This window comes from Solanum pennellii, chromosome 1, assembly GCF_001406875.1.
Source record: "Solanum pennellii chromosome 1, SPENNV200".
Classification (NCBI taxonomy): domain Eukaryota; kingdom Viridiplantae; phylum Streptophyta; class Magnoliopsida; order Solanales; family Solanaceae; genus Solanum; species Solanum pennellii.
The window spans coordinates 66,473,108-66,485,682 of NC_028637.1; the positions used below are offsets into that span (position 1 = coordinate 66,473,108).

Genomic DNA, 12,575 nt, shown 5'->3' on the forward strand with positions numbered 1-12,575 from the left:
AGTTATGAACCTGTGGGGAACACGTAAACCCTAGTTACTTTGATTAACTGATTAAAACCCAACTTTCAAACTCATTAAGTGTCTCTTTCAATTTTGCTAGTTATTTTTACTTATTAGGAAATACAAACCCCCCTTTTTATGTTTTTTTACTTTCCAAGGAAGTCATCAACCGAACAATAGTAATAAACAAGTTGAAGTTAAGTCTAGACTATTTTCCTCGTGGTAACGATCCCAACCTCACTAGTTGGGTTATTTACTTGACGCGACCGCTTTACTTCTTATTTGAGAAGTAAGTTTGAGCGTATCACTTATAAATAAAAAGAAATCCAGAAATTCAACTTGAAATTGCAAGAAAAATTGCTTCAAACCAAATCTGGAAATTCATTAATTGCCCAAAAATTGCAACCAAAAATCTCCAACATAAAATAGAACAATATTAATAGTAGCTAGCCACAAAAATGAGGTTTTAATCCGCTTAAGCAAAATACATTGAAAACATGGTGTGACCACGATACGTCAAGAGTCTATTTATGTTGTTAAGGTGTCTTGTTTAGGTAGAGCTAGTTGTCCTTACTTGATGCATGAAAATTATGTTAATATGATCTCTTGGCTTGGTAGAATTAGGAACCCTTGTCATGAAGAATGAATGAGTGAAAGAAGAAAGAATGAATGAGAGTCTAGGGTCTGTAGACCTAAAGTAGGTACCCTTCTATTAAAGACATATATGGAACCTTGAATAACAAGAGAAGGTTTATATAGAAGTGAATTGGATATACTTAGAATGGTACCCATTTCATCAATGACCTATCCTAATGAACCTTGACCGACAGCCCTTGTGGATCCTTTCTTGATAGTGTTTTGAGTTTGTAGGACTTAGTGATGGTACCTTTTCAAATATTATAATGTGGATGAACTTACTCTATGAAAAAACAAGGCATAGAATTGAGTGGATATATTTATGGTAGTAGCTGTACTTATAGTGTTAGACTAGAGTACAAAAAACCCTTCATATGACTTAACCATGTGCTTGCATGCGATGTGTCCTAATTCTACCTTTGGCAAGTAGAACACCTCCCACGGTGTTGGGTTTCATTACACCGGATTCCATGCCTAGCTAGTATGTCTATGTCGGTTCATGCCTATTCTCATGATGTGGGATGTGCAGTCGAGTTATTGGGTAGGTTCTACAACGTGTGGGTAGGGGAATGTGACACTATCTACACATGGCACGAGTAGTCATTGAATATTCTAAAGTGAGTTCCCTAGGTCTTCCAAGACTATTACGTGAAGTCCTCTAATTTTATGATTGACTTCTAAATGACTTATGTTATGTAAGTTCTCCTATAATTGGTATACTGAAATAGAAAGGTCCTTATATTTGTAGTCTTAAGGAACACCTAGTTATTTATTGAAAATATTTAATGGGTGGTCTCTTCATGTCGTACTTAGGTGGGTCTTATGATAACTCTAGGTAGAGGGTTTATATGGTTAAATGGGTCACTTAATTATTGTGGGCTTACCTTATATGTGAATATTGACTTGAAGATGTTTCTTGTACATGTCTGATGAAATTTTTACTAAAGGAGCATGAAAAGTATTTTCTTTAAGTAAATGTCCCTTTTTGCATGGTTTTCTAGCATGCTCGCCATACTTAGTGCATCAATTATGCTAATTCAATATGTTTCTCTATGTCTACAAGTGTAGGTGGAAACTGAGGATTTTCTAGAAGTTGTTGCTTGGGAAGTAGATTTCTCTCAAAATTGGTATGTCCTCATATGTTCGAGGACATAGACTATGTTTCTAATTTTCTTTCATTAAACACTTTGGATTAGACTATGAGTTTTGTTTTAATGAAAAAGGGTTGTCACTGTATGATATTGACATGTGTCTAATATGACTTAGATGAGGCTTATCCTTATGTTTTATAAAAAAGTTTCCTTGTTGACTATTATTCTGAATAATTTTAATTCCGCACTACTTTTCATATTTATTTGATGAATGAATGCTAAGAGGCTTGTACAAGACCTATGAGAGGTCAAGTACGTCGTGTTACTTCTAGGGGGTACTTCTTGATCGTAATTAACATGGTATCAGAGGATAAGATTATGAAGTAGTCTTTAGGGTTCAAAGTCTCATGAGGCCACATATAGTAGAGTCTTGTTCATCGGTGTGATTGGCGACACATCTATGAGTGAGAGGCTATAGGACAATACAAGTTTCACTTTCTTCATTACACTTTTGTCATGCTTTAGAATGGAGACTATAAGTGTCTTTGCCTAATCTCTTCTCTTATGTTTGTAGGATATGAATACAAGAAGGACACTAGCAAGAAGAGTGGCAGAAGGAGTTCCTCCCCGAGATGAGCAAGTTCCTCAAGGTTAAAAAGTTCCTATAGCTAATCAAGGGAATGATGTTTCGGTGGTTCCCATAGACATTACTAATTAGAGGGTTAAAGGGGCTCTTCTTACCCTAGCATGAGCCATTATGACTCAAGCAAATAGGTATGTGGGACCTAGGGTGAATGCACTTGAGAGTACCATGACTTCTAGATTGAGGAACTTTGTGAGGATGAATCTTCTTACATTTCTTTGCTCTAAGGTGACAAAGGATCCCCAAGCATTCTTGGATGAAGTATATAAGATAGTTCATGCTATGTGTGTTTCTTCTAGGGAGAAGGCAGATTTTGCCTCATACCAATTGAAAGAGTTTACTCAAGTGTGGTACGTACAATGGAAATATAATAAGATGGTTAAATAGGATCTTATAGAGTGGGAAGAGTTTAAAAAAGTCTTCTTAGGAAAGTACTTTCCCCATGAGAAGAAAGAGGTTAAGATTGAGGAGTTTATAAATCTTAGTCAAGGTAATATGAGTGTGGAAGATTCTTATTTGAAGTTTAACTTTTATTCTAAATATGCTCCATATTTAGTGTCTAACCCTAGATATAAGATGAGCAGTGTTTCTGATCTTGTGAAGGAAGAGTATCATACAACAATGATCCATAATTACATGACTCTATGAAGGCTTATTGTGTATGCTAACTCCATTGAGGATTCTAATCTTCAAAGGATGGTTAGAGATGTGAAGAGGGGAAGAATTGATGAGCAAGGTCAACCTAGGTTTAACAAGAGGGATCCAAATCAATATGTTCCTAGTGCTCTTAAGGAAAACTATGAGAAGGAAAGTTGTTCCCAAGTCTATAGGCCTACTTTCTCAAATTGTGAGAACAAGCACTTTGGGAAGTTTCTATCCGGTAGTCGTGGATGTTATGGTTGTGGGAACAATGATCACAAGGTGAGAGATTGTCCTACTATTGTTGCTAGAGGGAGGTATGTGAAGAAAGCTCCTTATAATGATCCTATTATGGGTAAAAAAAAGAATTGATTCTATACTCTTCAAGCTAACAAGGATTTAAATCCGGATGAAGGTATCATTACGTTATACTTTTCCCTTTGTGTTCTTTATGGGTTCCTTCTAAGTGGGGGAGTATAGTATATAGTCGGGTTGATGGATTTTGTCTCTTCTCTCCTATTCTATTCAAGCATGAGAGTTATAAATTTCTTGTAGTATGTGCATTAAATGGGATTCTTTTGTGAAAAATGAGTTTCATGGTTCTCTTACAACTTTTGCATGTTTCCATAAATATATGTTGATATTGTAAAATGATTTAAATGATTTTTTCGCTCATGTTTATGTGCGTCTCTAGTGAATTGCCTAAATGTTGCATGACTAGACCAAATTTTTCTTAGAAATGTTGCATAAATGTGCTTTTATGTGCAATTGTAATTATGTGCAAAAATGTTGTAGTGGCAGGATATAATGTGGAGAAGGAAGTTAATGAGAATGAGAAGTGTTGATGCATAGTGAGTTTGTAGATGTTGTTCCTACCTTCTTGTGTTTTGAGGCTATATGTATGTGAAGTTTATGTTTTTTCTAGCATGATATATTGAATTTATTGTTGATGCATGATGGTGGGCTGCTAGTCTTGAGTCTTTACATCTTTGAAGTGTTTCAAGTAATGCAACTGTCATTTGAGGACGAATGTTTCGAAGTTGGGGAGAATGTCACAACCTGAAAATGAACAAGGAAATTAGATCTTCACATGAGTTTCTTGAGTTAATAACTTGTTAAAATAATGGGGAATAGCTTTAGAAGTTAGTTTCAAAGAGTTTCCAAGTCAAATGACGACCTAGACTTCCAGAATTTAGTATTGTGTGTACTAGTGTATCCTTGTGTGTTGTATGTGTTTTTAGATGTTGTTTAAAGTCTAAAATCAGTGGGGATGACCCTAACACCTAGAGGGACATGTTTAGGGTCAAAAGTTTTGGGTACGTCTCCCCGAGGACAACCCTAATGGTTCTTCAGGCTCAAGACGAACAATTCTGCCTCAAATTAAATTCTAGAATCAAGATTTGAAGGTGTCCCCACAATGTGCAACCATGTCTCAGATTTGGTCGCGTCATTTTAAAGTCAAATTTGATTTCATTATAAGGACCATTTAGTGTAGCGATATTTTGAGTATTTTGGGGGATTTATTATAAACGGTATTTGAGTCACATTTACACCAAATTAACCAATCAAAACAAAACCCTAAAGTTGAAATCAAAATATCTCCATTCCTTATCTTCAAAACCTCCATTGATGAAACTTTGAAGCTCCAAGGAAGAAGGTCAAATTCTCCAAGTTTTCAACCCAAATTTCTTGGGATTTTTACCAATATGGTATGGTGATTTCATCCTTGATTTTTTCTATAATTCAAGGAGTCAATTCCAAAGGCTTTTTAAAAGATCTCAAAAATCATAAAAATCGTATTTCGAATTCTAAGCATGAGTTCTTGCTAGAAAAGGCTAAAATGTATAATTTACATAAGTCTCATAGTGTAAAATCTAAATTACCTTCTATCCCTATTCTTTTTCTAATTACAAATATCCCATGTTTTTTAGGTATTTCGGATACATAATTAAAGATCTAAATACATTATTACTGATACATTATGCATCAATCTGTTGCACTTATTCAGAAAAAAAAAAAACTGAAAAACCAAATTAAGATCTTTAGTATCAGCACTAATTAAGGGGAAAAAACTGAAAATCAAATTAAGATCCCAAAAATTTCTCTATTCCATTCCAAATCATTGTCAAGAATTTAATAGTGCAACAAATCAAAAAAATAAAAAATTTATTCTTGTTCATTTCTCTCTATTTCTTCCATTGGCTAAAAAATAGTCACATGATACATAATGAATATTTTGATCTTCTTACGTTTCTTCTTACTTTCAATTATACATAGATAAATATTTGAGAATACACACAGAATATTGTTCATAACATATTGTATTGCTTGATAAAATCTGTCTTGTTTGATGTAGGAAACATTCTCCAGTTTGATGCTCCTAACCAGTTATTGTGCATTTTCAAATCTGGTGCTAGAATTCTTAATCCATGGGCTTAACCTAAAAGTATATTTCTTATATTTGCCAACGAAAGGTGACATGAATCCTGTAGGATATGTACGATGTCAATTCTTACTCCCTAATTATCCACAAAGAAGCTTTTCATATTTGATTCAAAAAAATTTGTCAAAATTTTGGATAAACAAGGTAAGTGTATGATGAAATTGTTGTTGGATAAACGATGTATTTTGTGAATCTTCAAGTTTATTGAAGATCCTTTCAATTTGGATTTGAGATTGTTGAAAAATTCGAGATTCAAACTTTTTCTCCTAGTTCATTGAAGATCCTTTCAGTTTGATTCAAAAATATTAAAAATATGAGTTTCAAAATTAATCTGCTAGTTCATTGAAGATCCTTTCATTTTGATTCAAAATTATAAAAAATTTAGAAAAGATACATCATGAAGATTCTTTTAATTTAAATTGATAATTGTTGTATTTCTACTGATACATTAAATAAGAAATTGTTGCCCATAAGATTTTAGGTTTGCAATATATACGTTATTGTTTGGTAATTGTTATATGTATCGGATACATTTAGTATGAATTTGAATTTACGTATCATGCCTAAAAGATTAGTGCATCATATTTATTATTTATGTATTGTATATTATTTGAAAAATACTATATTCTTTTAGAAATACATTATGATTGTAATTGTTCCAAATAGTATGTTTTTTTGTGTGCGATACATAAACTTTGTATATGTATCATGTACATTTATATTGAACATGATAAACACTAATTGAAGATTCAACAACATTAGAGTTATGTATTAATATCTTAAAAATGAACATGATACATTGAATGAAACAAAGGCTATTATAGCAGTGATGTATCGAATCAGTGAAAAAACTAATTTAATAATCAAAAGAGGCGAGATACATTGAAAGCAAGTCAAAAAAAATAAAAGATCAAACCAGCAGAATGAAATGTATCAAGATCGTCATTAGAAATTTCTGAAACCATTCCAAATACACTCCAAGATGAACTCTATGCACTAGCAATGTTTTTTCACCACTATTTCATAAAGAGACTAGGAGTAAAAGATTCAGTAATTTTTTAAAATGATTTTAAAAAACAATAATAAAAGAAATTTAAAAGTGAAGGATTGAAATAAATCTACTTCTTGAATAACTTGAAATCATTAGTTGAGAGAAAAAAAAATAAAATTAAAAAATTGATTAATGAAAGTAACTTTGGAGAGATTTGTGGAGTGAAAAAATAAAGGAAAATCATAAGTTGGATATTTCAAATTAATGTAATTACAAAGTATCTTAATATTTAGTTGATACATAATGATAAAAAAGAGTAACTATGTTCAATATAAATTGATAATCTATAAAATCTGACAGATATTTATATTTGATACTAAATGTCCATTAGTTGAACATGATACACAAATTGTCAAACACTTGAACATGATACAAATAATGGATTACAATTAAATCAGTAACTCGCAATGTATCATATGTGTGTATTTGATACATTTTAGTAAATTTTGTATATCTGATACACACTCTAATAGTGCAGATTTTGAATAATACAACAATAAATATTATTTTTGTATCAAAAACTTCACATAATTACAACAAATTCACAGATGATACAAAAATACTCGCTACTATTGAACATTATTTTTGTAATTTTATCATAATTTGAAACGAAAAACATTACACATTAATGTATCAGATTATTTTTGCAATTGTGGTAGTCAATTGGATGCAATAAAAATCGTGCCAATCATTGTGATAGCAAGTCTACCATCACCGGTATTTTGGAGGAGGAAGAGATGGACCCCAAGATCTATATTAGTATTAGAAGAATTTAGTAGATTAATCCTATACAAAATAAAGGGGGTTGTCCCCTATGTATTACAAAAAAATCCTGAAAAAAAATGAAAGAAGACAACAATGAATAAGACAAAACCCTATCTATTCACATGTTTGAAATTGATTGACTTGAGAGAGAGAATCCTTTTGTAAATCAAATTAATTTGAGAGTTGTAAGTGCTAAGAATGTGGAGTGAATTTAGAGAGAGAAAGGACTGAAAAGGGGATATAAACGTGAGTTTTGGCTGATGAATCTTATGTATCTAAAAATTTTATGTATTATAAGAAATAAGGGATTTATGAAATGTTTCAAACAAATAGGAAAAAATGGAGAATAAGATAAATAAATTTGTGTATATAAGTAATTTATTATGTACTAAAAAATAAACTTATAGTGTAATAAATATTTAGTTAAACACAATTGAACAAACTTTTGATGATGTGTGTACACTCTCGTTTTTTAAAAAGTTTTGTTACGTGATACTCCAGGTGGAAAAAAATTTCAACATGGAAAATCTAAATAAATTAGTATTAGATTAAAAGTTAAATTAAATGTTAAAATTATTTCGATACAAATTAATTTATTACAACATTGACACCCATCATCTTCTTCTCCACCTTCTTAGACATGTCTCATCTTCATCATGGCATCAATATCTCTGACTTGAAAGCGGAGAGTTTAGAATTTCAAAGAAAATAATTAAAATTATATTTTAAAAAATTAATGTGTCAACAAATAGAGTTGTTAGATATGTAGGTAGATGGAGATTTAATGGAAAACGCACCTAAAAGCTTTTTGGACAAATATTTGATCTAGTCAATGTTTAGGTGTGTATTGGTAATCATTGTGTGATAATTAAGATAGAAAATTTATACTATTAATAATTGAGGTATAAAATTCGATAAAAGAAACTTGTGTATATATACACAATCAACGTCATCATGTCTTTCAAAACCTTCTACCGTATTATAAGTCTATGAAAAGACACTCATTTATTACTACATTCCTCTTAAAAAACATCATGAATTGGAATTTATAAAGCATGCAGAAAAACAACGGAAAATTAAGGAAATTAAACAATGTAAGAATAGAATTTAAAAAAAAAAATTCTGTCGCTGAATTTTTTTATAGAAGTTATGTTATAATTATTGATATTACGTATGTATGGAATTAAAAATATATTTTTTATTCAATATTTATCAAAGTTTTAGCTACCTGACCTTATTTGTAGTGTGATTTTTTCTGATCATAATTTAAAGTCTCTCATCTCAAGATTAAAAATTTGCTTGAATTGACATATTAAGTACTTATAATAATTTTTTAATGTTTGAATAAATTCTTTTTTTAAAATTATTAGCACTAAAGTTTTTGGTTAAAATGATAAAAATTAAATTCAAATCCACATATTAAGATTTTTTCTAATTTATAATTTTTAGCGAAGTATTAAGTGATAATAATAATAAGTTTTCAAGACTTTAAAAGTATATAGTCCTACTTCATTTGAATTTTACATGTGTTTCATAGTTTATGAATATGATGAGTCGGTGGGTTGAACTTTCTACTTCTCTAACATGAATATTATCATCTAATCTTATATCATTCGTCTATTTTAGAAGTGGATTCACCCCAAAATGGGGTTGGTTTCATTTATTTCCTACACAAAGACGTTGAAAGTCAAATATAAATAGATATCAAATGTACCTTATCATTAAGACAAATTTTGATATCAATTTTCCAAAAAAAGGAAATATAAAAAAACAACACATAATCCTCTAATAATTACATATTCATGAGAAGAAAGAAAATTGAAGTGTTAGTTCGTACTTTGTCCTTTGAATATAGAATATGAATGAATACTTCCAATTCTTCATTGCTCTTTGTTTACCTCGACATTTGAGAGATTCTTCTCTAATTTCGCCTTATGACACCACTACTTTGGTTAAGTCATAAAATATAACACTTTAAAAATCTGCAAATAATAAAAATTCAAAACTGAAATAGTAGTTAACATAATATATATACATCAATTTCAGTAGTGTAATCTTTGAAGTGAGTAATGTGAATATTCTATATGATAATGCATGAGACTTCAGAGAAATGGGAATGAAAAGATGTATATTTGAATTTGAAAAGTACTGGAATTTTTTATTTTTTTTTGAAAATAAGTGGGATAAAATATAGGGAGTTGTGACCATTTTAAAACCGTTTCAGAATAGATTTTAAAATTTTATCTAATAAAACTGATTAACCACTCTAAATTCAAGTTGGCAAACAATTAATATAAATTAATTTGTTAATTCAACTTTATAAATTGTGGAACTGCCGTTTTATTTTATTTTTTAAAGGTTTACAATTTTTTTTTTAGAAAATATCAAATATGTCCTAGATTAAAGGGTTTTAAAAAATCAATTTTCACTAATTTATATTTGTAATTTTTATTTTTTACTTTCAGATTTTAAATTAATTTAGTTAATTTATTGTTATTATTATTATTATTATTATTATTATTATTATTATTATTATTATTATTATTATTATTTAATATTATTATTATTATATGTCTATTTTTCTTTAAATTAGGAGGATGTGGAAAGGTTGTTAAAATTTAAAATACATTTCCACCAAAAAAGGAGCACATACCTTATTTGTAAATTTTTTACAAATAATTTATGATTATTGTTATTATTATTATTATTATTATTATTATTATTATTATTATTATTATTATTATTATATGTCTATTTTTCTTTAAATTAGTAGGATGTGGAAAGATTGTTAAAATTTAAGAGGACCAATAATAATGATATTTAAAACTCCAAAATATCTTAATCTTAACCGTAATCTTAATATAATATAAAAGAGAATCGTAGACAACGTGATTTGGCACCTATTTATGATCTCCACATATATTTGTCTTTTTTCTTATTTTCTTCACTTTTCTTTCTTATTTAAATTAATTATTTTATTGCAAAAGTCATTAATAAAAAACTTATTTTTTTGTCCTCCTAATTACAATTACGAAACAATTTTTTTAAAAATATTTTAATTATTTTATCTTTAATATTTAATTTATATAAAATGTATATTTCTATTAAACTTTTTTCTTTCTTTTTTGAGTTTTTTTATTCATGTTTTTAATTATCAATTTACTAAAACATACAAATACAATTATACTCATTACATATAATTATATCACATGAAAGTTACAAAAAAGATCTCCATCTATTTGAATTCTCTAATTAAATAAGATGTCTTTTCAACTTCCTTCTACTTAATTTTCATCTATAAATATCAATCATCTATGGTTATATGTCCATTTCTATTTTCTCCAACTTCATATTATTATTTTTTTTGTTTTTCAGCTTTTATGAAGATTATAGATATTTTTTTAATTTCTTCTTGTGTTACGATAGCCAAGCAAAAATTTATCAAGATGAAGAAGAAAGTTTAAATTTGGTGTAAGATTCGTCAAAAGAGACGATCACAAATTAATTTGCTACAAGTCATCAAAATAAAGAAAAAAGTTTAACGGCATTGGGAGATTCATCACGAGTTGATCAAAGTAAAATTTGAAAAAGTAGAAGTTTCAATCATTTACAAAATATATAGATGCACTTTTGCTTATATATTATTTGAAAAAGGGTTAAAAATACCCCCCAACTTTGATTTATTGTTTAAATTTACTCTCATTGTTAAAATGAAGTTAATTTTACCTCTCCCTTTACTAATTTCACCAAATTTACCCCCCATTAAACGAATTGACCCAAATTGACCCGATTTTTTAAAAAAAAACCCTATTCTTTATTTTAACTCATTAACCCGACTCATTTAAAATAATCCGACTCCATTCTCCCAAATAACCTTAACCCATTTACCCATTGTCCCAATTTTCCTTCATTCTCTCCATCAGAAACCTTGCTGCTGATGGTTTTAATGGTGCCCTCCCGTATTTCGTTTCGCAGATGACTTCTCTCCTATACTTGTGTGTAAAATCTTTGACTTTGACTGCAATTTGCTTTCCAGCAATAAGCTTTTAGTTTAAAATCTTTCAATTTGCTTTCCAGCAATAAGCTTTTGGTTTAAGGTTAAGCTTTACATATTTGTTTATGAAATAAAATACACTACTATGAATAATCATTTCTAATATTCTATGATATTAAAAACTACAATCAAGTAGCCAAAAGAAAATTTGTACGGATAAACAAAAAGCTTTGTTATCCTAAAGAAAATTGCTTTGTAAAATCTTTGAATGTGGTTTTCAGCAATAAGGGTTTAAGGTTAAGCTTTACATACAAGTATCAAAGAGAAGTAATCTGTGAAACGGAATATGGAAGGGCACTGTTAAAACCTTTAGCAGGAAGATTTATGAGGGAGAGAAGAAGAAAATTTGAAGAATGGGTAAATGGGTTAAGGTTATTTGGGAGAATGAGGTTGGATTATTTTAAATGGGTCACGTTATTGGGTTAAAATAAGGAATAGAATTTCTTCAAAAAAAATCGGGTCAATTTGGATCAATCTGTTTAATGGGGGTTAAATTTGGTGAAATTAATAATTGGAGGCGTAAAATTAACTTCATTTTAACGACGGGGTAAATTTAAACAATAAATCAAAGTTGAAGGATAATTTTGACCCTTTTCCCTATTTTTTTCAATTAATTATTTGTCCATCAAAATATGTACCCTTCAAGATCAAGATTATATTGCATAGAACACTTTTTGTATCAAGGGTAACATGATCTCTCACAGATTATTCTGTTGCTTAAAGAAAACTGTTGATAATTTCGTCATATAAACTTTTGTCTTTTGGATATACAATTCATATTCTATATCGATATATATTATGTATATAACATGTTAATATGACATAATTTCTCGATCAAGAATATTTCATCATCTTTTGTTTTGCTTTATTTGCTTCTTTTCATTCTAATTTAGATGATATAACATTTTTTTTTTGTGGATTTTGAATTGACTAAAAAGGCGATGATATCCCCTCCATTAAGTTTTTGTTTCGTATTTGTTAACACTTGTATAAAATTAGTCTATATATATATATGATTGTGGGACTCAAATTTCACTTCTAATTCGATAATTTTTTTAGAATGAACCGATTTTTTCTTCCAAAATTCAATTAAAATAAAAATATTTTCTTAAGTTATAGAGAAAATTGATATTTGTTTAAGTTTACTATAAAATTGGAAAAATGAGTTTACTCTCTTCATTAATTAATTTGTGTCACGACCGAAAACCGAGCCGCGACTGGCACCCACACTTACCCTCCTATGTGAGCGAACC

The 12,575-nt window shown here is 29.2% G+C and overlaps 1 protein-coding gene across 1 annotated transcript; it reads left to right on the forward strand.

Moving 5' to 3' along the window:
• The first annotated feature begins 2,484 nt into the window (after positions 1–2,484).
• On the forward strand, positions 2,485–5,448 carry LOC107022283. Its single transcript, XM_015222942.1, has 3 exons — positions 2,485–2,720; positions 3,021–3,364; positions 5,366–5,448. The coding sequence occupies exons 1-3, from the start codon at positions 2,485–2,487 to the stop codon at positions 5,446–5,448; spliced, it is 663 nt and encodes a 220-aa protein (XP_015078428.1).
• Positions 5,449–12,575: the final 7,127 nt, after the last annotated feature.